The 27,334-nt window shown below is 37.9% G+C and overlaps 1 protein-coding gene and 1 long non-coding RNA gene across 3 annotated transcripts; one reads left to right on the top strand and one right to left on the bottom strand.

Moving 5' to 3' along the window:
* Positions 1-216: 216 nt before the first annotated feature.
* AGGF1 (angiogenic factor with G-patch and FHA domains 1) lies at positions 217-24,140 on the top strand. 2 transcript variants are annotated; one of them, XM_082335945.1, is made up of 14 exons: positions 217-415; positions 1,191-1,284; positions 1,752-1,957; positions 2,777-2,923; positions 4,854-5,042; positions 13,433-13,787; positions 15,408-15,519; positions 16,750-16,801; positions 19,014-19,115; positions 19,476-19,641; positions 19,886-19,968; positions 21,142-21,269; positions 22,195-22,294; positions 23,133-24,140. In XM_082335945.1, exons 1-14 carry the CDS (start codon positions 245-247, stop codon positions 23,331-23,333), a joined length of 2,106 nt encoding a protein of 701 aa, XP_082192071.1. In that variant the 5' UTR covers positions 217-244; the 3' UTR covers positions 23,334-24,140. The 2 variants fall into 2 exon arrangements, with proteins under 2 accessions (XP_082192071.1, XP_082192072.1); XM_082335946.1 differs by lacking the exon at positions 13,433-13,787 and adding an exon at positions 9,414-9,483.
* Positions 24,141-24,815: 675 nt separating this feature from the next.
* On the bottom strand, positions 24,816-26,996 carry LOC309602399. Its single transcript, XR_014230655.1, has 3 exons — positions 26,832-26,996; positions 26,423-26,603; positions 24,816-25,333 (listed from the first exon to the last, which is right to left on the bottom strand). It is a non-coding gene; the product is annotated as an uncharacterized lncRNA (long non-coding RNA).
* Positions 26,997-27,334: the final 338 nt, after the last annotated feature.

Raw genomic sequence — 27,334 nt, 5'->3', positions numbered from 1 at the left:
CCGGCTCTCGCCGCCTTCCCGCCGGGCGGGCCGGTCTTCGCGCGCCGCGGGGAAACTTTTCCCGCAGCGGCGCCGCTGGGCGAAGCTCGCGCGCGCGGCGGGGGCGCGGGACCCCGGCATTGCTGCCCTCGCGCCCGTCCGGGCGCCATGGCCGGGGCCGGGGCCGGCGGGCGGGGCCGCGGCCGCCGCTTTGTCCCAGGCGCCGGGTGGCGGCCGGCGGGCGGGCGCTGAGGAGCGGGCGGGCATGGCCTCCCCGCCGGGCGGCGAGCAGCGGGCTCTGCGGGAGCGGGTGGCGGCGCTGGAGGCGGACCTGGACGCCTGCCGCGGGCAGCTGGAGCGGGCGCAGCGCCGGCTGCGCCGCACCGAGCGCCTCTACCGCGAGGCGCGGGCGGGCAGCGAGGCGCTGAGGAGGCAGGTAGGCCCCCGCCCCGGGAACCGGCGCCCCCCACCCTCTCCCCGCTGCCGGCCCCAGCCCTGTCAGGCGTCCCCGCTGCCGGCACCCCCGGCCGCATACCGCCTGCCGACCCCCCCCCCGCCCCGGCGTGCCCCCTCCGCCGGGCTGAGCTCGTGGGGCAGGCGGGTCCCGTGCCGCCCGGAGGCCGCCAGGCCGCCCTGGCCTGCGGGCCTACGTGCTGCTGCCGCCGGCTCGGGTTTGCTGTCCCCAGTCAATGCTTGGCCCCACAGGTGGTGGTGGCGGTGGGGAGAATGATAACGTCTTCTCAGCCACGGAGTTGGCTTTGCAGTCAGCAGGAAAAGCTACATTTAGCGAAAGGAAAGAGGCTTAATAAACAAGGTGAAGTAAAGGAAGAGTGGACGAACTGACCCACGGATGCCTGTGGCAAAATAGGGAAGTTTCGTAAATGCCACCATTCACCACCACAGAACAGTGGTTATTGCTTGAAATTCAACTTTTCAGGGTGGGCATCTTAAAAATCACCTTGGTTAAGTTTTTCCTTTTCCTTCCAAGTGCTTGCCTTTATTATTATACCCTTTGTGAGCAAAAATTGGTTTTCGTTATGCCAACCATTCAAGTAGAAAATTGTCTCCTGCAAAACAAAGATCAATGGAAATAGCTCTGATGCAGTTATGTTTGGTTTGAATTACAGGATGTAAAATAGGGTGATACTCTTTTCTGAGATAGACTCCTAAAATGCAGCGTTGTATTCTGTAACATGCTGGTTTTCTTTCAGGTTGAAGAGCTCACTAAGGAAATCCATAACAAGGAGAAAGATACATCCAATGTAGAAGTACAGACAGAAGACTATGCTGCGTGGTTACAAGCAGGTAGAAAGGGTGGTGATTGCTTAAACAGGCATCTAGAACAGTATCTTATTTTGAAATTTATTTAATATAAAATACATTTCAAGTTTGTATCCTTAGCTGCATTAAACTCAGTAACCTGATATTGTCTTTCGGACCATTTCCTATTTATTCAAGCCATTCATTTTAGAACAGGATAAAATGTAGCATGGACTGTAGTAGAATTCATGCCATAGTAATCTGGTACATGGGAATCTCATACATTACACACATACAAGTTTTACCTATTTTTAAAGTACATTAAAACAAGACATAATTTGTTCAGTAAGAGTAGAATAAATTCAAAGCAGAGGCACTACCTAATAATTGATTCTTGTTAGACTACTTTATGCATAGATTTCCAGTTTAAGATTTAGGATCCTTAAACTGCATTGTGTAAAATATTGCTTTGCTAATTTATGCAACTTCAACTTTTTTTTCCCCTCCTGCAGATTATTACTACTATGAAAATTATTACAATCACACTGATACTCAAGACTGTGCATCTGAACTGCCAGTGCAGCACAATCATGAGAGTGAAGGCACTGAGCGTAATTCCACAGAGGAATCACAGACAGGTGCTAGTGTTCCTTTAAGGATGGATAGCACTGAAGTTGCTGAAGGTGGAGAAGAGGAAAATTTCATCCAGAATTCACAGGTTATAGAACTGTTTGGGGTTTTACCAATTTTGAAGTCAGCACTCTATTAAAAGATGTGCTTTTGGTCTTGATGTCATTGTATAAAATGATTTTTTTGTGATGGTGTGGTGCTAGTGATAGCAGACAAACATCCTTGTGTTTTGAAACTAGTTCTTTTTGTAGTATGTTCCAAGTGTAACATACTGCTAGATTTGTTTTTAAAAATAAAAATGCACATTCTGAAACATACGTCCTACATAGCCTGGAAGCATGTCATTTTTTTATCAGCAGAATATGTTCAATATGACCATGCTGACTGTCCTAAAGTGTACTTTTTTTTCCCCCCTCCTTTGGTACAAGGAGGCAACATACAAGGAGAATAAAGTTGTTGGGGGGTTTTATTTGTTTATTTTGTTATGTTGTTTTAGTTTTTTTTTTTCCCCAGCTATCCAGCCTTCTCTTAGATCACTCACTCAATCTCACTTGCTTAACTGATTTTGTGCCTCAGCATCTAGCAACTGAAATGGAATTGAGAGCAGAAATGTATTTTAGGAATGTAGTGAAAGATATTCACTGCGTATATTTTTGACGTGAACCACTTTTGAATAAAAGTTGGGGAAAACGAAAGGCACAGGATGAAGTTTTGGTCCCATTGAAATCAGTAGGGGTTTATCAGTAAACTACAGCTAGATTTTTACCTTTTTGTTTAATAGTTCTTGAATCAGTCCAAGTCCATAGAGCACTAATTTGTTTTATTTAAAATAGAGCATTGTAAAATGCTGAAGACCCAAGGAGGTTCTTTTTAGAAGAAAATTTAACTTCTTACTGTCTTCTATCAGGAAGCAGAAGATACTTCAGTACCAGAGGGTTCTTTGGCGGACAGCTTGAGAGCTGCTGCAGAAGCTGCTGTGTCGCAAACCGGATTTATTTACGATGAAAATACAGGATTGTATTATGACCACAGCACTGGATTCTACTATAACTCGGTGAGGATTGTTTTCAAAACCCTTGGCATTTTTTCTCTATTGCAAAGTTTTAGTAGTAAAAGTTGAAGTGAGCAAAGAACTAAGATCCAAGCTGACGTTATGATTTGAAAAACATGAAAAACTGAAGACAAATAGTAGTGGAAGTTTGTTAATTAGTTGTTGAATTATTTCAGTCAAATTTAAGATAGCAGGCTAAGACACAAATTTAGATTTTCATTCAGTTCTTTTTGATGTCTCCTAGGTCTTTAGCTTGCTTGGCATTATAGAAATTTATACTATAAAGCTGCTCTGTAACTCTTTCAAAATTAAAAGCTTGAGTTAAAGGTGACTTGTTTAGAAAAAGACAGATTGCTGAGCTAAGTCAGTGGCTTCTCCACAGTGAAAAGCATGTTGAGTAAAAAATACATGAAATACTTGTACTTCTACTTGAGTATGGTTACCAAGTAGTTCCATGTTGTGGGAAAGAAAATACATCTGTAAAAAAAGATGTCAGACGGTGTGTCAAAATTTCATAATGGTTAATTTCTGCTTTACATTTTTCATAAGAGAGCTTTTGGGGAGGTTTTCTTTTTGTCCTGTGAGGTGCATGTATACGTACATGCATATGCAGATAGGTATATACACTGTTGCAAATCCCAGTGGAACTACTGTGATGAAAACAGAGGTTTTGTTTGCAGCATTACATTCAACTCAATTAAAACTACTTGTTTTGTTTTCAGGGATGCTTCTGGACTTAATTTTTAAAGTCTTAAATGATACCATTGCTTTTGACATAGTTTGTGGATATAGTTAGATACAGAAATGTTTGGGGCTATAGATTACAGTTTATAGTGCAATTACACAAAAGAATATATTTTCTTGTTCAGTTACTGTTCCGAATTACGGGAAATGTTCTTGTATTGGGTTTACTGGCAAGGCTTTGGTAGTAGGGCCAGGGGCTGCAGCAGGGGCCTCTGTGCGAAGAGGTCAGGGACTGCCTGGACATGGCTGGTTCCACTGCAGGACACAGCTGAGCCATCAGAGAAGCTGGTGGTACCTCTGTGAAAGCATGTTTAAGGAAGGGCAAAACACTGCATAGTGGAGTGTGTATGTGGTGGAGGCGGGGAGAAAGGGGGGGCAGTGTGAAAAAAAACCCCTGTGAACACCAAGGTCAAAGAAGAAGGAGCAGGAGGAGGTTCTCCAGGCACTGGAGCAGGCAATTCCCTGCAGTCCATGGAAGAGGACCGTGCTGGAGCAGATATCCACACTGCAGTCTGTGGAGGACCTCACAGCAGAGCAGCTCCTTAAGGAGCTGTGGCCCATGGAGAGCCCATGCCAGGGCAGGTTCCCCTGGCCAGAGCTGTGGCCCATGGAGGACCCACGCTGGAGCAGTACTTGAAGGACTGCAACCCATGGGAAGGACCCATGCTGGGAAGGGGAAAAGTGTGAGGACGAAGGAGCAACAGAGAGGAGTTGTTATTAACGGATCACAGCTCCCCACACCTCATCTCCCTGGGCCACTCAGACAGGGGGAAGAGAGGTAGAGGAGTTGGGAATGAAGGAGTGAAGTAGAGCTTGCGAAAAAAGGGGCAGGGAGAGGTGTTTTGTCTTTGTTTGTCATCTTCCAGTACTTTTTAAACTGGCAATAAATTAAATTTATTTTCACTAAGTTGAATCTGGCTTGCCCATGATGGCAATCTCCCTGTCTTTAACTTGACTCATGAGCTTTTCATCTTGTTACCTCCCTTGCTCCTGTTGAGGAGGGGGATTGAGAGAGCAGCTGGATGGGCACCTAGTAGCTAGCCAGGGTCAAGCCACCACAGTTCTTGAGTATGTTTGAGTAATTTTTCTTTTTTAAACTTAGTATATGGTTCTTTATTAACTGGGTGTTTCTTTGAAAAATGTATTTATTGAAGTAATGATAACATTGTTCCTTATGTTTCTTATAAAGGAAAATCAACTGTATTATGATCCAACAACTGGAATTTATTACTACTGTGATGTGGAAAGTGGCCGATATCAGTTTCATTCACGAGTGGATCTGCAGTCTTACCAGGCCTCTGGTACTCAGCACACTAAGGATAAAAAAGGGAAAAAGAAGAGAAAAGAACCAGAACGGATTACTGCAAATGAATATAAGGTAACTTTAGAACTGACAGATGGAAAGTGGAAAACCTGGGGTTTTTTTCATGATGCAATTTATGGGTTGTGGGTTTTTGTTTTATGTGGAGGGTGCATGCTTATTTTCTGAAGGATTCAAACATCTTTAAACTATATACAGCAGGTTGCTAACATGTAGTTAGTGTTCAGATAATTTTCCCAGTGAGTGATTAAGGGTGAAACTTTAAACTTGGGACTCCTTCACTTTTTCAATGTTATTTTATTACAATACAACTATATAGATGTCTAAAATTGAGTGTCAGCGAAGCTCTCTGATTATCAAGCACACTAGAATGAATTCAGGGTACTGTGTGGACTGGATTTATGTCAGAAATTCAGTGTTATCTCATTGTCTTGGTTTTAGGGTTGTGGCTTGTGTTTTTTGTTGTTAGCCGTTTTTTTTTTAATTCACATAGTGAATCAAAAAATGACTGAAGGTTTCGAAAATGCACACACACACCACCCCTTCTCTGTGACTCTGTGTTCCAAAGCTCATTCCGTTAACATTTTACTGTATCTCTACCATCATTTGAGATTGAAGAAATGTCTGTGAAGTTCTAATTCTTTGCATATTATGCCCTCCTATTGATATTTTATTTGGTCAGTACATTTTTGTTGTCCATAGTGTGTGGATAAGCTGAACATCTTAATAAATGCCCATTGTAATTAACTTAAAATACAAGTTATAAAACCCATAACTTCCTTTCTGTTTTTCTGATTGCTAAGAAAGCATACCATATAGTATGTAGTGACAGTCTTGAAAAACATTACTCACTCCTAAAGACCAGAAGTTTTATTGCAACACAGCTATTAAACCTCAAGAAGCATTTTCTTAATGAACGCTATTATTGATGTTGAATCCAATTTGTATAGTCCTATTCTGCAAATCTGTTTTATTACTTCAGATTTAATTGAATGTATTGGTTTCTTTAGTTTGCAGTGTTCCTTAGTCTGCATTTTTTAAAGCTATTGCTTTAACTGTTGCATAATGTCATTATGTAGGCCTCAGTCAAGCTGATTGGTTGAAATCTGAAATAATTATGTTAGTGTACAGATACTTTTATGTAACAGTTACATAGCATCACTACAGAGTTTAAAGATTGTGTATCAGGAGTGAGGTCTTCTAAAAGATTTGAAAATGGAAACTGTTTACATTAAGAACCAGTGAAAGTAGGTTAAATGGGTAGTGGTAGTTGATCGATTACAGATTTTTATAAATAGATTGTGGCTAACATGGGAATTTCTATTCCTTGAGAAAACTTCATGTGAACCATTCCATTTTGAAAGCTTGAAGTGGATACTTAGCAACACTAAGTATAACAATCCTTTAGGCCTAAGAGAGGGGAGCTAATGCAGTTGAAGCTAGGAGTTTTACCAGCATCCAAGTTCTGGGCATGCTGTGTGCAACTGCTGAATTAGCATTCTGCCACTCTCAAAAGCTTTTGTTAATACAGAACTTTATTTGTCATGCGTCACAAAAGCATCATGGAAAGCTGGTAGGAATGAGCCTTTATCATATAATGCAATTAAGAAATCTCTTAAATTTAGTTCTGTGATGAACTGTTACGTATTGATGTAAATCAACAAGTGTATTTATAAAGGTTCTGTGGCATAGATAGCTCTGACCTAACAGGTAATTTTGACTACTTTTTGGGATTTCATCACAATCTGCTACTCTCATCCGATTATACTACAAATAGCTGTTTGTCTTTAGCTTTTTTTGTATTGATAAAATATTTTAATCTAGATGGTCATCTTAACAAATCTTTTGTGTGCAGCTTGCACAGTCACAAGGTAGGAGGTAAACATCCACTTTTTATGATGTGTTTTATTGATAGTAAACTGAGTACTTTGCTTTATTTGTGAATTAATTTGTTTGACCAACAAGATAAACAGGAAGAACATTTAAAACAGATTATGCAGTGCACAGATCATTGCATCTGTGAACAGTAAGTGAAAGTGTCATACTAAGAATCAAGGCCTTTTCTATTTTTTTAAAACAAAGGGAGAATCAAAGTGAAACTTAAAACAATTATGCTACACTTTAAACTTCAAAAGGAAAAGAATGCATTTTTGTCAGTGCACTTTTATGTAAATGCATGATTAGATTTAGAAAAAACAAAGCACCTTACTGTCCTATTTTGCATAGCTGAGTTAAAATACATTATTTTTGTTGTGTGGTTCTTAATCGTGTAAGAAATTTGTTCATTAGTTTAAAAAAAATTACATTAGAATAAAAGATTAAGATTTATTAGAATAAAAGATTTTAGATGTTTCTGTTATAAAACTGAAAAAATATTTATAAACTGCATAGTGCAGTTCATAGATGCCTGGTATTTCTTGGCAATATTATTGTTTGGTCTGGTATTGGTAAAGGCACTAATTAGTTCATGCTATTTACTATTATTTGCATCCTAAAACAAAACCAAAAATGTCTGGTTTTAAGTAGAACTTTGTGGTCGAATTGTTTCCTATTGAGATGCTTTGCTACACGCTTATGCCCAGCATTCTCCCTTTTCCTTCCATTCCCTCTTCTACTCTTGACAAAAAAATACAAAGTTAAAATAAAACCTGTCCCTGAATACTGATTAAATTATTAAAGTTGCTACCATTATTTTGAAGATAAGTACTTCATTATTGCTTTTCCCAATTAGTTATTAAGTTGTGCTGCTAGCCTGAAAGATGCATCCAAACATTACCTAATTTCTTGACGAAAGTATGTTTTACTTGACTTTCTTTTTCTACAGCCAGTACAAGTAGGAGAATGGTTTGTTTTACTGCCTGGTCTGCGGACCACTAACAGTGGTAAATAAAGCAATACCAGGGTCTAATTCTGGGAGCATCATACACCCCCTGCACATTATTCCTGGATGAAGACAAGGTGGTTTATAAGAATATGCATGTGAAGTGGGGGAAGATGGTGAGCAGTAGTTATAGAACCTCAAGTACACAAAACACTTGTTAAACTTGTTTTATCTCTTTTTCAGTTAAAGGAGTAAATGTAAACAAGTGTTGATATTTAGTATTACTTGAAAGTTGTCCAATACAATAAATAAGGGATCTTAGCAGCTGCACGTGTAGACTACCACAGCAAATATTTCTACATAGATGATACTGTTAGCTATATAGTTTTTACAAAAATTCCATGTGATTTTTCAATGACATTCTATTTAAACCAAAGCTAATCTCTTTTTAATCTAAAAGCGATTGTAACTGGGCCAATCTGTTAACTTTCTGTTTCTGGTCACAGGAGGGTTTTTTAGCTGCGGTTTAGTTTGTAGCTATTGTGAAGAATTTTATGTGCTCAGCAACCTTACATATAATATCTATTTATAAGTAATAAGTTGGGATGCTTAACACTATAGAAATGGCAAGCGTATTCTGCACAAATATTGCAGTGGTCTTGAAAAAGCAATATAAATCTGAGACTCTAAAGAATAAAATTAATCTGTTAAAATATTTTTTTTTTTAACAAGCTGAATTACCAAACAGGAAAATACTAGTCAGCGTCTGCTAAAATGAATGTACTTCTAATTGCAAAAACAGTGGAGGGGAACTCATGTGTTTAATATCTCCTGAGGAATGTTCCTGATTTATACAAGAACTTTCTTTAAAGAGATTCTTTCTTTTCAGTCACCAAACTTCTATACTACAAATAGCTTTCTTTTGACTTATGAAACTAAGCATGCTGCCCACGTGCTTGCTTTTAATAGACAATCAGGAATTTTATTTGCCAGGGTGAAGTATTAGATGGCCTCTCTGCAGCTCACATAAAGAGGATGGGTGGAATACTTTGGAACTTTCAGGCATATTGTTCAGTTCTGATATTTTTTTGTAGTGGTGGGCCAAAAAAAAAGTGGGGCAAGAAATACCATAATTACCTCCTGTTCAAGAAAAACCTTTAAATAAGTAAATTTGGAAAAGTTAAAAAAAAAAAAAAAATCACAAGGTGGCATCAGTGATAATGTAATCCTTGGCTCAATATCTAGATTCAGTGCTTCCATACAGGTTGGAGAATAGACTGTGCGCAATAGTAATCATGTCGTTCTACTTGCTGGGTTGGGGCCATTAGAAAATTTACATGCAGGGACTGACATGTACTATTTTTTTTTTTCCAGAAATTATTTTCACAGTTTATTCTTAAACTACTCTCTAATAAATTTTAGTTCAGGATGGTGCTCAAAATTAACTTCTGCCATATTCTTTTCCATTATAGACACATCCTAGCTACTTCTGTGGAAGAGACAAGGCTTTTGTAGTAGTATTTCCCATAGAACTCTTGAAGCAGTGATTTTTATTTTTTTTTTATCACATGTAGTTTACTTTTTGCTGATATTCGTCCCATCTTTAGGTACGTCAGTTGACAGAAACCATGGCTAATCTGAAGATTTCTTCTTTTGGATTGGCAGCTTCTGGTGAAGGTAGAGTTGAGACACGAAACACATTAGTCCGTGGATGTTTACCTTTAACCTTGGTATTTTTATTAAAGGAAAAATAATATCTAGTAGTTTGTTTAGATACCTATTTTCCTAAAGGAATTAATAAATTTTTAAGCTATTTGATCAAAATCAGTTCATCTACAAAGTAACTTCGAAATATATTTGCAACACTGTATAAGTAAAACATCTGAAGAAAACTTTGATGGCATTCTAGAATATTTGGGAAGAGACGTAATTAACATTGCTGTATTAACATAGGGTGTCCTGACTAAACAAACCATGTGTTCTTTAGGTAAGGCAAATTTATGTTTCCTGTATTTCAGAGCTGTCCACCAGTGTAAAAAATGGCTTGTTTATGATATAGGAAGAGCTTTACTCTTTTTCCAGCTTTTAATCAGGTTTTTTTGCACTGGAAATTTGAGTATTGTGTTGGGTGGAAGACTGTAACTGAAGTACTTGTGGAACAACGCTAGCAAGTGAAAGCTTAGTCATCTGAGTGAAAAAGCTATTTTAAACTGTTTGAAAATGTTTCTTTAGTAAAATACTGAATTTCAGATTAATATTTCAAATTGACAGAGTCAGTGCTAAAGACCTAACATTCGCCCTTTAGATGAGGGTGTTGAGTACCTATGATTCCATTAAATCACCTACTAAACTTGTGGCAAACCAAGAAGCAACAGGCTATGCATTTCTGAAAAGTTGTATTTGTACATATTTGTATGTTTTGTATAAAATAAATTGATTTAGAAAACAATACAGTTTAAATAGTGCATTTCTTAGAGTTAAGCTAATTATGCTTACAATAATTTTTAAGTTCTAATTTGTAGGCATGCTGAAGAATTGCATGAATATGGATGTTGATCAGGCATAATACAGAAGAATGTGAAGTTTTGAAAGACAAAATGCCTTGCTCTGTCACAGTAAAGCAAAAAGTATAGTTAGATGCTTAAAATATTTTTAGTTTTTCATTAAAAACACTTCGGCTTCTGTGATCATTCATGTGTATATTGTAAGTAGGCCAATCTGCACTTCAGAAAGTCATTGTAATCAGTAGTTTGTGGCCTATTCTTTATAAAGCAAAACCATCAATTCCAGTCACACGAACATGATTTGTAATTCTTATGTGTCCCATGAGGAGTGATATTATGAAAATCCTGATTTCATTTGCACCTTTAGCTGTCTTTGTCAGGGATGCAGAAATATGAACTGACTCAACCCCATAATTATGAATCAGATTCATCCCACCTCTCAACTTCACTCATACTTAGTGAGAGAAAAGCCAGAGATCATGTGGCAATACCCAGTACATATAAAGTTTTTCAAAGCTGAATCACATAGAGGCAATCCATATCCAACATATGACTGTTGGGGTAGGTCCACTGGCTAGATATATTAGGCAAAGCAACATACAAAGGAATGTATGTGCCCAGTATCATGGTGTAACAAACATGGTTATAATGAGCACGTACTTGCTTACTTTGTGTATTTAATCATGAGTTTGGGATGAAGAGTTAAATATCCTGCCATTGAGAAATGAAGCGCATTGCTAGTATTTACTAGGTCATTCAGGGTGATATTTACTGAATAGCGTGTTTACTGCTGATTCCTGTTTTTTAAGCAGTGGCTGTATGGAGGCAAGGTGCTGTTTGCATAGTTACACTTTCATGCATGCTACATATGTTTTGTGTTACTACTAGAAGTCATATGTAATGGAAAAGTATTTCTTCAGCACAAGTAAAGACCCCCTCAAATGCTTTAAGAATACATTCAGCATCCCCAGGTTTAATGTTTAGGCATTATCAGATGTGCATTTTAATACAAATTTGTGAAATAATAAATGGCTCAAAATACATATTCTTTAGGAAGGCACTTTTAAATTCCTCAATTTTGTACAAGGATTTCTAAATGCAAAGACTACATTTTTATCAGTACGTAACAGAACTATTTAGTTTATTTGCGTTCTTAACAGTTGATTGTAGTAATAGTGGCGAAAATACAGAAACTGCTGAGAACAGGCTTAATGGTCATATTGGCAGAATGTACGTACAGAATCCTTGGTCTGTCTATAAGCGTGTTTTTTTAAAATTCCTGTTTTCAACTAGAACAGAGAGTCTACTCTTTAGTAGCTAGGCTTTGAAACAGCACCTTTTTATTTTCTAATTTAGAATATCTGAAGTGATGCCAAAACCAAGTATAATGATTCACTGTGGATAAAGAGCTGAGTGGTTGGAACATTATACTTGGGCATCAGTGCATCACAGTCATCTGTTGCTTTGCCTCAGTTGTGATTTGAGCAGACTATTTAGTTTCTCTGTTTTCAGATTAGATTGGTAAAACTTTTGGTAGCTCATAGTATTATGGGAAGAAATGCATTTAGGAGCAGAGCACCTTGGTATGTCGGGTATCAATCTAATATCCATACCAAACATAAATATAGACAAAGACAAATAAACTGGAAAGGACCATTCATAAAAGCAATAATCAGATTTGCCAAAAAGATTTCTAATGGAATTAATGTGTCTGACATGTATGAACTGTGTAGTCTTACTTTTGGCAGGATTACTACATCTCTTATTTAAAATAAACAACACTAGGCAATGACCTTGTGATACTGTTCCTTCCTAGTTCCAGTACTTAGAGGATTCAGGGAGGAGGGCTAGTGCATTATAGAAAAACCCTAAACAAACCGATAGTCCTTCAGTTCTTCTAAAATTTGCTGATTATTCCTGAGAATCTGCTGTCTTACTGGAAGTGTTTCAGAAGTACACTGTAAAGTCCTATCCAAGAGCTTGACTGCTGGGCTGAGAGGAATTCCTATGCCACTGTTGAGTTTTTACAATCCTGAAAAGTAAAAGTGCTTTAATTTCCAGGACTTTAACATTCACATTAATTTATGTATCTCGAAATGTAAAATGCTGTATATGAAAACTTACTGAAAAAAAGTTAAGGGTGTTTTTTATTTTAACTGCTGTGTAGTGCAATATTTGCTACAATTCAGGGCAATTGAATGCATTCATTCTGAATCCAAGATGGCAAATAACTTATAATAGGAGATTATTTATTTATTTATTTATCTTTTAAAGCTACTTGTGTTTGTCTGGGTGTGGGTTTGTTTTTTTTTTAAGGTGGTCATCAAGGCTACTAGATTGAGAATTACATTTTCAAGGTACTCTGGCAAAATTAATACAAAACTTTACATTTCTCAGTTAAAAAATGTTGATGGTCTTTTTTCTCTTGGTGAAGTCAAGTCACAATGGAAGAACCTGCAGTGATCTAATCTGTCTGGTATTCAATGGAGAAATTTGTTGCAGTAGAAAATGGATACTCAGTAGAACTGTTTCACATAGCATAAATTAAACTTAAATTCTGTATAGTATCTGGATGAAAGGCTTTGTTAATGGTGCAATTTTGAAAGGAGGAAGAGCAGGTCATTAGGCGAGCATGGGTGGGCATTCCAGATATTCTGGACCATTGTGGAAAAAAATGAGAAGACAGAAACAGGAGGAAGATGTGATGAAGATCAATTAAAGAACTTTTGAACAAGTTGCAAGAACTGAGTAAGAGAGGGACAGAAGTAAGTGTCATAAAAGCAAAACTGGAAAATATTCAAGATGCTGTTGTACAAGTTTGAAAGTGAGGACAAGGACCTTAAGTTTTGTGTGAGAAAAGAGGAAGGAATAAGTGAAGTTTAGAAGAGGAGTGCAGTCACACTTTCCCAAATGGAAGATGATCTGTCATGTCTAATAGGATGTGAAAATATTTCTACTGAAATGTTCTGTTGACTGCATGCGGTAAACTTTCTGGAAATTTAACCGTTTCTTAGCAGTTGTAAAAATAATTCTTCCTAGTGAAGGATTTACTTCCAGGCTGATAGCAGACTTTAGAATAACTCAATCTGTAAAGAATGTAACATTCTGTAACTCCCCTCCAGGATTTGGACACAGAAGAGCAGAAATCATCTAACAGTCTGAATTGCTTTTCCACTACTGAGCAAGTAAGTTCTACTGAAGAAGAAGAGTCTCCAAATGTAAGAAAGAAGACTAAAGTGGACACAAAACCACAAAATAGTTTATCAGCCAAAGAATCGATTTCTACAGACAGTATAAATTCACATTCACGCAAAAGTACACCAGATACTGCAGCATATACAGATGACAGTAGAACAGCAGACACAGAGAGTGAGCCAGAAGAAGGTGAAATTACAGATTCTGAGTGCGAAGCCTACAGCAGTGAGGATGAAGTAACAAGTGAAGAAACTGCTGATTCAGAAGACTCAGAAGACGAAGGTGAATTATTGTGGCTTTTATGTATGATATTACTGTATTTTTCCAGGAGCCCATTAAGAACAAACTACAAGAAAACGGTTTGGATAATTTAAAAAACAAAAAAAAAGCATGTGACTTGAGATACTTTGCATTAAAAAGTGCTATATTGCTATATGCTACCAGTATTTGTTTCCTTCTCTTTACTTGCACAGTAGCCAGACGTAAGTAGTGGTGTTTTTGTAAAAGCTGTTCAGGGGTGTAACTTACTGTGCTTGTGTAGAAACCTCAGTGGTAGATTAAGATTTGTTCAGATTAGGATAGTGACAGGAGAAAAGAAAGTCTATTGCTAAAATAGAGATTCTAGTACTGACCTGACTGTAATTCTGTGTATTAACTCTCTTCAATTAATGTATAATATTTCTGATACTGTTCATAAACAATCATGTGTAATTCAATGTAGGATGAATCCACTGTGGTGAAAAGGATGAATGTGGAGTACTCAGTACTATTTGAAATCCTGTTTTGTGTGTATTCCAGTGGCAGCATGTAAAAAGTGGGTACAGAGAGGAAACCTGTATGCTGTTTTGTACCAAAGAAAGTGTTGTCCTAGGTCCTTAAGACCTCCTCAAGAATTGAATGGTCTCTTGGAAAAAAAAAGTAACCTGTGAAAAGCTTAATGCAACTAATTGGAACTACGTATATGCAAAGGATATTCAAAATCACAGAATGAAATACAGCCTATAGAAGTCTGTACTGCAGCCTGTGCCCTGCTCACAGTTAGTCAGTTTGTTGCTTCAGTTTTCATTACTTTACTTGCTCAACTGCTCAGATTCTGAATGATTAACGCCATTCAAAATGTGCTTGCTACCATCAGGCTTTCAGATTAAATTTTCTTCTTTTACTGTTTTCTACTAATCAATTCTGCACTAATGCTGGAGTAATAAAAGCTGGAGAGAGTTTCTCTCCTCCTAGTACCTTTTGAGCTAGTGTCTTCCCATCTTACCATGTCTATTCCTAGCTGAGATCATTGGGGACTGTTTCTGCAAATGTACAGCCAAGAACAGAATTCATACAGCTGTTAGAATATAATTACTTAACAGATACTGAGGCAAAAAAGCATATGCATCTGTAGGCTCATCTATTATTTTTTTCTTATCTGTATTGGTGCATAGTGCTAATAAGAGTAAAAACTAGTAAAAATATATTTGATGTAGAAATTATCAAATATGAAGTTCTATATGCATTAGGTCTGTGATGTGAACAAAAAGGAGCTGCCTTTTCTCAAAGTAAAATTTCCTTCTAATCTGTTGTAACTAATGGTCCATAAACTTGTAACATGCTAGTAAATTCTGTGAATGTATTTATACTTTGTTGCTGTAACTAAACAGTTGTGTACATGTAAATAACCAGAATTAGGAAAACATTTTTAATACTTTAGCGTGTAGTCAGAAAGCCCTTGAAACAATAGTCTCATCAAAGTTTTCTCTCAGATGTGCTTATACATTTCTTTTTCTGAAAATTGCATAGGATTCAGCCAGATAATGGCTGAATGTTTATCAGTTGTTTGAAAGCTATAGACTGTAGGGGTAAAACTGTAATTTGTTGGTAGTAACAGTATTTTTTTTTTTTTAATAATTATAGATGAAGAAAAGATCTGGCCTCCTTGTATCAGAGTAATTGTAATAAGATCACCAGTTCTACAGACTGGATCACTTTATATTATCACAGCTGTGAAACCTGCTACAATTGGAAGGTAAAAGTGAATGGAATTTGTTATATATATCTGAAACTGTACCTTGCTTTGAAAGCTGCGGAAGCCACTCAGGATTTCTTGTCCCTAGTCTTCATGCTTGTCCTCCTAGCATGCAGCAGTACTGTGAATTAGGTTAGCCCACAGTAAGAAATTTAAGTCATGTCACGTAACATCATGCTTGCTGTGATAACACCATACGCAGTTAATGTAGCTCAGCAGTCATGAAAATTTGTTAGTGATAACTTGATCTTGTGTCTAGGTCCTAAGTTCTTTGAAAACTATTGTTTTCTAGAAAGTAAGTAAACTTTTTCTGGGCCACTAATGTAACTTTTTCAGAAATGGAAGAACACACTTCAGAAATTCAGGATCACAAGGAAGCATATCCTGAACTTCTCACACATTAAAATTCCAGTAGGGTTGGTTCATGGTTTTTCAATAATAAGTTGGGTTTTGTGCTAGCCTGTATGCATTATTCCAGTTCTAATATTTAAAAAAAAAAAAAAAAATCTGATTTGTTCATTGTGGATGATGAATTTAATGAGTTAATGCTTTCTTCCATGTTTACTGAAAACCTCACCCCTTTTCAGCTGCTTTTATCTAATGCTGATAGATGTGTTTTGATTTGCTCTTATAGCTGGAGTTTTCTAGGTACATTTATGTGAAGATCAACAGATGACAAGTCTGCTTGCAATTTACATATAGGTCCTTTGCTAGCTGCATTTCTTCTTCATCTCCTAGTATAGGAAACTAATATGCAAATCCCTTCCTCCTACTGCAGTGGTTTTGATCCAAAAAAAAAATCTATAGAGGTTACTTTTTCATTGCTTGTATTACCTGCCTAATGCTACGAAGAATTCAACTTCAGCATTGAAGACTGATGCCAAGATGCACTGAAGAGCTTGAAGGATGCAGAGTTCAGAGTATTATTTACAGGCCTTGTATGAGTATAAAAGTTCAGATAGAAATGTCGGGTTTATAGATAAAAATTTAAAGGTACAGCTTTATCATATATTCATAGCCTACTGCATATAGTTTATAGATGGAACAAGGGACATGAAGCAAGTCTTTACATTGTGTATATTGCAACACAGTGGTTTACATCTGTAAAGCTCCCCAGTAGCTCAGAAGACAAATATGGTTTTAAGGTTCAAATGAAATACACTTTTTGTAAGCCACTCATTAGACCTGTTTCTACTTTGTTGTGATTCGTATCTCAACTTGCCTTTCCAGAGAAAAAGATGTTGGACACACACTTCAGATTCCTGAAGTTGGAGTCAGTAAGGTAACTCTTTGTTTCTGTCTGCTGAAAGGTACATCAGTATATGAATGAAGCTTTAGATTTTATGGCTTTAACTTTTGTGAAATCTCATGTTAATTTTTTTAAAGAACTTTTAGAATGAGGTGTGGGATTAGCCACATTTGAAGTTAGAAAAAGGAAAACATACAGTATTTTACTGAATGGGAATTCAACGCGAACAGCAGTGTGATTTCAAAGTCTAGGAAAGATAAATGTTTTTTTAAATTGGAGTTTTACTTATCCACAGTGTAATGCACAGTAAAAAGTTATATTTTGAATCTTGACTGTCTCAGTTATTGGACTTCAGGAAAACGTATTACTCTGTTAAATATTAATGATACATAAAATATTGATGTCCGCTAGTTAGAACTTTGTCAGAAAGTAATCCAGTCCTTGCAGTTTAGCTCAGAGCAACAGGTTTTGTTTTATTTTTCTTCAAGGCAACTGTATAAATATATAAGTGATGTACAAGGAGTTTGAAAATTTAACGGAATTTCTTTCAGTGACAGATTGTAATGGAAAATTTTTTCTTCTGGTTAAGAAAGATTAAAGATAAATTATGTGCTCTGTTTTGCGAACTACTTTAACACAGACCATAAATACAGCACTCTTAATAAAAGAAAATGTAGATTGACAAAGACATGTCATCCAAACAAACAAAAAAAAAAATTTGTAAAAACATCTGCAAATGCAGGTACCTGAAATACACTTTACTATGTCTGTTCCAGATCATACTTCTCATTAATCAGCCATGTACTATATTTCATACTGAACAATTTCCAGAGCAAATCTTTCCCTATTAATTACTTTTCCAGGCATGTATATGAAACTGGGTGCATAAAGAAGCTAAAAGGCTTTTATTTTTCTGTAATGTTACCATTTTAGTATTTCATGGGTACCTAACTGCTTATATAAGAAGTTATTTCACTTTGCAGATAAGGAGTCAAAGACAAGAAGGTAAATGACATATTTGTAGAAACAAAAAGTTAACTACCAGTTTGGTTTTCTTACTATTCATAGTTGATAGCTGTGGACCGCTTTTGGCATTTTCTTTCCTTGAGTGTAAAGTGAGACTTAAAAAAAAAAACCACTGCACCCTGCAGATTTAGAATCTTTAGAAGTAGTTTGGGTTCATCCTATTCAATAAAACAGAGGTAGAAATTAAATTATCTATTGAATGAGCTAGTCAGTCTTTCCACCAATATGGGCGTATTCCTGTTGTAAATGCTAGCCAATCTACAAAATACTATTTTGATATTTTTTTATTACTGGATGTGGCAACTGCTATTGCTCAAAGTTAAGAAAAGATTTGGTTTTAAATGAACAGTTTCTTCCCAGATTGACTCTTGGTTTTTTTCTCCACTATAGCAAAAGGGATCTTTGCTTGTCAAACCTGAAACTGTCACTTTTTTAGACTTCTGTTTTTTATTGGAAGTCTTAGTAGGCCACAGAAGTTGATGTTTTGATTTGCTCAGTGGCCATTTTTAGAGGTAGTGTGTATCTTTGTGAGTCTGGCCAGGAGTTGTGTTTTCTCTGTTCTACGTGGGCTTGGGAGCAATACCTATATAGACTTGCAACAACAAAACAAACAAAAAACTTAGATTGTTAGTCTCGATATCAGAAAGGATATAAAAGGAACAGCAAATGATGGCTAGTCATTGTGTCCTGAGCATCAAGATGCAGCTGAAGGTAAATTATGTGAAATTTACAAAAGCATGGCATTTAGGGAGCTATTTTGAATATGAAAGACCAAGTGACCTGAAGCTGTAGAATAAGATAAGTTTGATTTTTTTTTTTTAATTGGAAGAGAAAAATTGAGAGTGCTGTAACATACAAGAAAAAAAACCTTTTATTTATAATAACAGTTAAAAATGCTATATTACTGAATCTTGCAGTCCTATAAGCAAAGCATACTTGCCACATTGGAGGTAGATGCTTTTTCAGAACTGAATCAGTTTATGGTCAAAATAGTTACATTATTAATAGTATACTTTAGCTCATGCTGTTGTGGCCCATTTATTTACATTTCATATGGATGAAATTATAAAGTCTGGAATACTCTATTATAAACTTAGAATACCAGAGCCACTCAGTTAAAAGGCCTCAAAATATGTTCTGAAATCTTACTTTAAAATAGCATATAAATTGTGAAGTATTTGCTTAATAAGGACATTTCACTTAGGCTTCTATTTATCAGTTCCATGCAGAAGTATATTTTGACCACGATTTGCAAAATTATGTTCTTGTGGATCAAGGCAGTCAGAATGGAACAGTTGTGAATGGAAATCAGATTCTCCAGGTGAGTACCTGTTGTTATAATGCTGTGTACATTGCAGAAAACTGTAGTCATATGGTCATTTTAAATATGTTATGGCAAATCACTAACAATGCCATTAAGTGGCTTCTTTCATACATTAGTCTCTTCCTTGGTTCCCTTCTGTTTTTAGGGCTGCCTACAATACTTCATGTTTGGTTTATATTAGGAAAAATCCACCACAACTGCAGTTGCTAGAGTGAAATACCCACTGTAGTTAAATACTTGCCTGCATTTCTGAGACCCAACTGAATTACTACCGTATGAGCAGTATTCATGAAACGGAGTTTGTGCCCTTCATTAGTAACTAATTAACATGGTTGCCAAAACTTTCTTTTGCTGTAGCCTAAAATAAAATGTGATCCCTACATCTTGGAGCATGGAGATGAAGTGAAGATTGGTGAAACTGTGCTTTCTTTTCATATACATCCTGGTAGTGATACTTGTGATGGATGTGAACCAGGACAAGTCAGAGCACATCTTCGCCTGGACAGGAAAAAGGAGTCTTCTGGTTAGTCATGTTATCATGGGTTATGTTTTTTATTACAGCTCTTTACTTTATAAATGTAATAATTAATTCAGTTCTCTTAGAATTTTCTTGTCAACTGGGAATAGTTCTACAATACATGATGGTGTATTTTCTTCTTGGTGTCTATGTGTAATAATATTAGAACAAAATTTCTCACAGTTGTCTTGTGTTTCAAAACATTGTTACATTATTAATTAGAAATTAAATCCTGTGTTCTTCCTTCTAGTTTGCCCAGCACTTAGCAAAGAAGAACGAGAGTTAGTCAGAAGAAAAGCTTTAAAACAAATACGGGTAAAATATGGTTTACAGGTGAGTTTACAGTAGAAGTTGATTAAGTGTTTGAAGTCTACACCTACTTTGTGATTCCTATTTTAAGCCATAGACTTCGGTGAATAAGGAAAGTTTTCAAATGCACTCAAACTTGAGCCTGGTAGTTTAACTCAAGCTTGTCTTTTGTACACTAAGTAGTAATTATTTACAGACCTCTACAGAGAGACATGATGGTAACAGGGCATGAAGGCTCTGTTAAAAGTTTAGGAAGAGAAGATCTGTTCCAATGTGTACAAGATTCCCCATCCTTTTCAGGTTAAGATTTCTTAAGACATTTCTGTTTTTATTTCTGCAAATTAAGTTTGCACTAAATTGCAGTGATGTCTTTTATTTGGAAAGGAAGAATAATGGGCAACTGACAAAATGACGGAAGGAAGAGGAAAATTTTTTAAGTTTTTATTGTAAGTCTGCTTTGCCATAGAAGAATGCCAATGTGAATGTACAGGCAATATAGTATATAAGTATTCAAAGTTACTTCTGTTTTAGAGATTATTTTAACTATGGGGTTACATCTAGCACTTGCAATGAGTATTGGTGTAGAAAACAGAATGGCATTGTTTCTCTCAAATTCTTCAGCTATCAAAATAATATTGGTATGGAATCTATACACGTGCTTAGTTCTGTGTGGAATCTATACACGTGCTTAGTCCTATACGGAATCTAAGAATGTCTGTGCTTAGTTCTGTCATCTATTCTGAAGAAATAGTTGTTCATCTATTCTGAAGAAATAGTTGTTCATCTATTCTGAAGAAATAGTTGTTCATCTATTCTGAAGAAATAGTTGTTGAGGAACAGGCTAAATGTTTAAACAAAAAGCCAGTGGCATGTCCATATGGTTTTCTGTTAATATAGAGAGATTGTTTCTTCATACCAAGAGAAGATTCATGAGAATGTTTATTTACAGCCTCTCTGAAATTAATGAATTTGGCAATATTACACTGTTATGTGATGATGGCAATAACATACCTTACAAGGTACAGTTGTAAGGTAAGAAACTACTAAATGAGAACTATAGTTTTTTGTTAAAAGATTTAGAATTAGTGAACTAGGCTGAAGCTGCCTTACTTTTGGAGGGAAGCAGTGAAGTTATCAGAAATAAAGAATTTAAAGCTCACTTTCTTTGCCTTGATGGAATTTAATCTGCTTATAAAGAACACAGAGTATGAAGACAACAAAGCAGTGAAGAATCCCAAGTACAAAGACAGAGCAGGAAAACGCAGAGAGACCGTTGGAAGTGAAGGAACCTTCCAGAGAGATGATAGTCCAGCTTCTGTTCATATGTAAGTTTGGTTGGGGGGGTGGGAATCCTGTGTGTCCTTGTCTAAGTGAATCTTAAAAAATTATTATAAAGTAAGTATCAATTAGCTAGTAGGATACAGTTTGTTAGATGATTAATTACCTGTATATAATGTGTTAGGAAAGCTAGAAAATAGTAAGCTATTCTCACTTCCCAGTTCATATGCTCTTAACTCCTCACCTTCCATACAGAATTCCACTTGGCAGTAAGGATGATTTGATCACTTTCTTACCAACTCAAAAAATCAAGGAACTCCCCAGCTGCACTGCTGACACCTTCAAGTGTCTATTTTTCAAGCATCTAGATTTCTGTTTTTCCTATCCAGTCCCAGTAATAGCACACATGCAAATTTTTTACCTGCAGTTTCTTTCATTGTCAATATCCAGCCTATCATAGGACCTGCATTTACACACCTCTTAAATGACACTTACTTTCATTTTCCTTTCTAATTATTCCTTTGCTTCTGTAGTTGCTTTTGGGGTGTTTTTTTTTTAAGAAACATCAGCTTGTAGGTGCTTGTAAGTTAGTAAAAGGAAGTGTGAGACAAATATGCGCATTAGGATGACTGGTGGTGAGGCAGAAGAAGACTGCCTCTTCTCTAGTGCAGTCAATTCCCACCCACCATGCTGTGTCTCTTAACTCCTAAAGTAAGCAAGTAGTTCAGAAGGAGATTAAGAAAGTTGGTATTGACTAGAGGCTTGGAATAGCTTTGGTAGCAACATATTAACGGGAGAACTTACAAAGGTAGCACTAGGGTCTCCTGGATAGCTCTTGATGGAAGTAGGAACAGCATAGGAGTTCCGGTTTCTAGAGCAGCATATGCATGCACATTTCTGTCCTTCAGTATTTGAGTAGAAATCATACTCTATTAACTCTTGCTTATCAGTTATCTTAAACTTTCTTCAAAGTGAAATCAGCAACAGCAACAAAGGACATAAAATGTTGGAGAAGATGGGATGGAAGAAAGGGGAAGGCCTGGGCAAGGATGGTGGTGGTATGAAGGATCCGGTAGGTCGCTCTGGTTTTTACTTGGAGCAAAAAGCAATAGAAATGTATTTGCAATGAAAAACATCTAATTGTAAGCCACTATTCACTTGAAACACTTCAAAACCCTGGTTAGGGAGGAATAATCTCATTAGGACTAATCTCAAATTATTTTTTACTTGATTAATGAATTATTTTGAAATTTTTCAATGATTTTGTCCCTTCAACAGAAAATACCAGTAATGTCTGTCTGTTAGGAAACTAAGGAAGACAGCTTCTAGCCATTGAATTAATAATCTCATGTTTGCATACAAAGTCTCAAGGAAGACTGAAATAATTTTAAGTGATATGAATTCAAGATGGGCTTACAGTGGAATACTTCACTTTCTCTGAGGCCGATGTAGCACAAAAATCAAGCTAGATGACAGGCCATGAGAGAGGAAAAGCTGGCTGAAGTCACTGTAGCCACCAAGTTCAGGGCCTCTGTGGCAGCCATGTGAGCCCCATTTTTGTCACCAGAGATGTGTTGTCTCTTGGCAGTAGTGCTGCGCAGAGCCACACCGTACCTTTTGTTGTCAAACTACCCAGCACGGGGATCGTATGCTATTCACTCAGTGAGGAGTACTTCACCGTAACGTTAGTGGCAGGTGTCATCATTCAGCATTCTAGATCATAGTTCTAGACGTGGTGATTTGACGCATCATTTTAACAGTACTTCAGATGTTCTTGTATGATCTAGGTATAGTAGCACCTTAAAGAGAGGTGCATGGGGAGCAGGGGTGGAATTAATATTACAAAATATGATTTAAAGTATTTAGAATACCTAACTTGCAGTTACAACAATATTGAATGTATTTGACAGATCCACCTTCAGTTACATAAGACGCATGCAGGTTTGGGTACCAGTAGACCAGCCTCAATTGAAGATGTTCAGATCATCCAGAGCAAGAATAAAAAGAACTGGGATAAAGCAAGAGAGAGGTTTGCTGAAAACTTCCAAGAACCTAAATCACAAAGGGATACGCCTAAGATTACGCCTTGGGTTAGGGGGACTGTAGAGTAAAGTATCTGGTCCCACAGCAGGGTAATGCCTGTGTGTAAATAGTTAGGAGAGAATTTATTTTTATTCTTCTTTCTTTTGCTAAAGCAGAAGTTTGGTGGTATGTAAAATACAGTTGTGGAAAAAATTATACAAGATTAACTCTATTATGTTAATTGGTTTTCTGTAGTCTTCATGCTTTTATAAGAACACATTTTTAATAAATGAATGGAATTTAGAGGGATATTAAAATTTAAGTACTTGAAAGTGATTTTCATCATGAGCAGGAAGTTTCTTCAATTGTGTTTTTAACACAATTCTTCATGGAAAGTCAAACAAAACAGCTGTTAAATTTAAATATGATACCTTTAACATTTGAACAGTGGTTTAAAAGCAAGCTGAAACAAACAAGAAAATCCCCCAGACCCCTATTAGGAGTATCATACTGCCTTTTCCTCTCTTGTGTGTTTATTCCTGATTGCCATTAAATGCTCAGCAAGAGGTACACCACTCTTAAATATATATAGTTCTAGTCACATGTCTCAGCTTACCTTAAGGGGGGGAAAAAAAACTTGTTTTCAAATGATTCATCAGTACTGTTCAAAAATACTGTACTCCATGAAATAAACTACCAGCATTGGTGAAGAAAACAATGTTCAGAAGATAGCTTGTAGCAAAATTTTCTTCTGTGAAGAACTTGCCTGAGATTTGTTTAGTAAATCTGTATCCTGCCTTTAAAAGAGGAGGTATGTTTAGAAAACTGCTGTCTGTGTGTATTATTTATTAACTTCTTGTTCTGATACATCCATTGCTGGCAATGGAGATTATGCCGGGGGAGGAAAAAAAAAAAAAGAAAAAAAAAACCACAACCCACAAACAACCAACCAACTGATTTTTGGTGGGGAAGGTTTGCCAAACTGAAGCTAAAAGCTTGGTATTTATTGAATGTTCCTAAAAACAATAAATCGTTGTCAATTTAAGCAATGTGCTTCTTGATACTACCTTGTGTATACGCTGGATAGGAATGCTCTTGTAAAATGAGAAAAACTTCATCCTGTTTTAGTCAAGTTAAAGTTCTGACACTTGTCAAAGTAAGGGAAGCCTGGTAGTCTCGCCCTCCTACTGGATCATGCAGGCAACTCTCAAGCACTGGTGAGTAAAACCAGGACAGTCTGCAGGCTGTTTATCTTAATAGATCTTTAGAGGCATACAATATAAAGCAAAATAGTCAATCTATGTTATTTAAATAATTAAAGCACACAAGTGTTTTTGTTTTAGCAACCTGAAGCACACCTTACTTCAGCAGTATAGAGCTGAAGATACAGTTATGAGCACTCTGCCTGCAGCAATACTGCTTAATTTAATGAAAATCAGTTCACGGGTTGCCTTTGTAAGCTGTTATTTTTTTACTGTTTTAGTGATAATTATGAATTGGCTTACTTTGCTGTTGCATTCCTTTATATTGACAACTTCATGTTTTCAGAGGCTACCTATTTCTAGCTGTGAAAAAAAATAGTTCTGTATGAAACAGCTACGTTAAGTTTTAGTTCACCACGTATCTAAAAAGGCACTTCTGCTAGTAGGATGAAAAAACCCTTATACGCTAAAAGCAAGTTTTTGCCTTTTTTTTTTTTTTTTAAGTTGACCTCTGTGGTCTTGATAGTAAATCAAACTACAAATCTTAATCTGAAGGGAAAGCAAGACACCTTGTACACACCTTAGTAAGAACCTTAGCTTTCCCTCTCCCCAATTATTCAAGTAACAGCTCTAAGAAAAGTCAGTCACTGGTTTATTGTTGCCTTGCAAAGAAAAAACTTGAAAGGATTTAACTGAGTTTGCATTTCATTAAGTTTTTGAAGTAAGACATCATCTGCCCCCTGTGACAGGCATGGTCTCATGCAGTCAAGCACCGACGGCTTTCAGTACTGCAGCTTCCTCTTTCAACAAACAGTTCCATATAAAGGGTTGAAGCGTAGTCTCAGGTGAGTGTTGGTGTGACAAATCCCATTACCTCCTGATGCTCCCTAGGAAAGTGGAAAAAGCAGTGCCATTAATACACACAGCACTGTTAACAAAACAACTGAAAACAAGGTCTGACTAATCCTCATCAAGCAGTTGTGTCCCTTTATTGAGTAGGAAAACTTGCATTGAGCTAAACAGGGCTTTTCATCCCCTACCTTAGTGACCTCTTAGGAAGTTTTAAGTACAAATGAGTTAGGTGAAACCCACCAATGGTGTGCAAGTCTTGTGTGCAAATGCAGTACTGCTTTCCCTCATTTCAGGAGAGGAACATGATTTGCCATTGCACTATTATAATTTTGGAGGCTATAACCAGTAAGATACAGCATAAAGTATAACTGTCTTACCTTCTCAGTCCTCCAACCATCTGGTTGTCTTTTCCCACTTACGATACTTAATATTCATCACTCAAAGTTGCTTTTCTATACATCCAGAGTCAAGTTTTATCAGTTTACTGTGTGCATATATAAATAGTGCTAGTGAATATATATAATCTTAAAGCTGTTAAGAATAACATTACATTTATCAGTGTTATATAAACAAACTATTTTCTGTAGTCCTAGTAGTGAATTTTGCAAAGCACCAACTTACCAGACGTATTTCTGAAATTTAAAATGAACTAATGAGAGTACGTATGTTCATATCTTCAGTGCTGAATGACCCAGCTGGCAAGTAAAAACAGAAGTGCATTCATCCTTGTGTTAAAGGCACTGGACTAAGCACCTATGCCAACAGGGGCTCTGAACTATTGTATACATATGAAATATTTTTACAAAATATACCACAGATGAAACTGGAGTTTCTGTTCTACCAAGAACAGACCCTTTGCTGCTGCAACTGCTTCTATGAAGTGTACTTCCCAGGGGCTTTCAGCCAGTAGGTAACAAATCTGTAGCAGCAGGAAGAGATGTCAAAAATAGCATCCTGTTATAAACACGATGTACTTAAAATGTGCATACCAACAGATTTTGCTCTATGTTGACTTTTTGTAAGTGTTGCATATCTTTGTGACCACAGAATGTGCAATTTTTTGCTAATGCCGTTGCTGCTTTAGAATTTTTTTTCATCTGCATCTTATTTTAATCCGGCAATACCTGTCTGTTGATGAACGTGCCTGCGTACCGGTTTCTGTGGCCCAGCTAGCGTTGATCTTGGTACAGCCCTACAGCCCAGCGGGGCACCATCCGCTCTCATCTGCTTGTGCTGAGGCGTCTCGGTGTTGTTTCGGCCCTGCAAACAGGGCATACGCTGCCTCTTCGGCTGCTCCTCAAGATCCTTGGTTAAGGCAGGGGGAAAAAAGAGGGTTACGGCCTGGCCGCGCCGCCGGCGGGGCCCTTCCTGCGCGCACACGCCGCTCTGTGCCGGGGCGGCCGGGCCCGGCACCACCGCCGGCCCTGTCCCGCCCCCCCGCCCCGACCCAGCCGCCCGCCTCAGCCCCCGCTTCGGAGCCCGGGAAGCCGCGCGGCCCCGGCGCCGGCCTGGCCCGCCGCGGGCGGCCTTTACCTCCCGGCCGCGCCCGCCGCCATCTTGTCTCGTCTCGTCCCGCCCAGCCGGGGGCCGCGGGGCGGCGCTCTCTCCGCGGCGGCACCGCGCGGGGGCGGCCGAGGGAGGAGCGCGGCCTGCCCGGCCCGGCCCGGCCCGGCCCGGCCCCGCCGCGGACCGGGAGCCGCTTCCCCTCTTCTTCCCCCTCCGCTTTTCCCGCCGGCGCTGCGCGTCGGCTGCCCCGCCTTGCCGTGGGCTGCCCCGCCTTGCTTTGCCGTGGGCTGCCCCGCCTTGCCGTGGGCTGAGGAGCTCGGGGAAAGGAAGAGAACTGGGATGTTCCCCCGAGCTGGCAGCTGATGTGGTACCCTGCAGCTCCGGAGGAGCAGGACTAGGGGATCCGTCACAGGAGGACACCGTGACCAGAGGCCAAACAGCCACAAAAGGAAACGAGATCCATAGATACGAGTTTAAAAAGATATCTACATTACTTTTTTGAATATTTAGGATCAGAAATTATCCTAAGA

Source organism: Platalea leucorodia (assembly GCF_965183815.1).
Source record: "Platalea leucorodia genome assembly, chromosome: Z".
Lineage (NCBI taxonomy): Eukaryota > Metazoa > Chordata > Aves > Pelecaniformes > Threskiornithidae > Platalea > Platalea leucorodia.
This window is presented reverse-complemented; position numbering and strand designations above follow the sequence as displayed.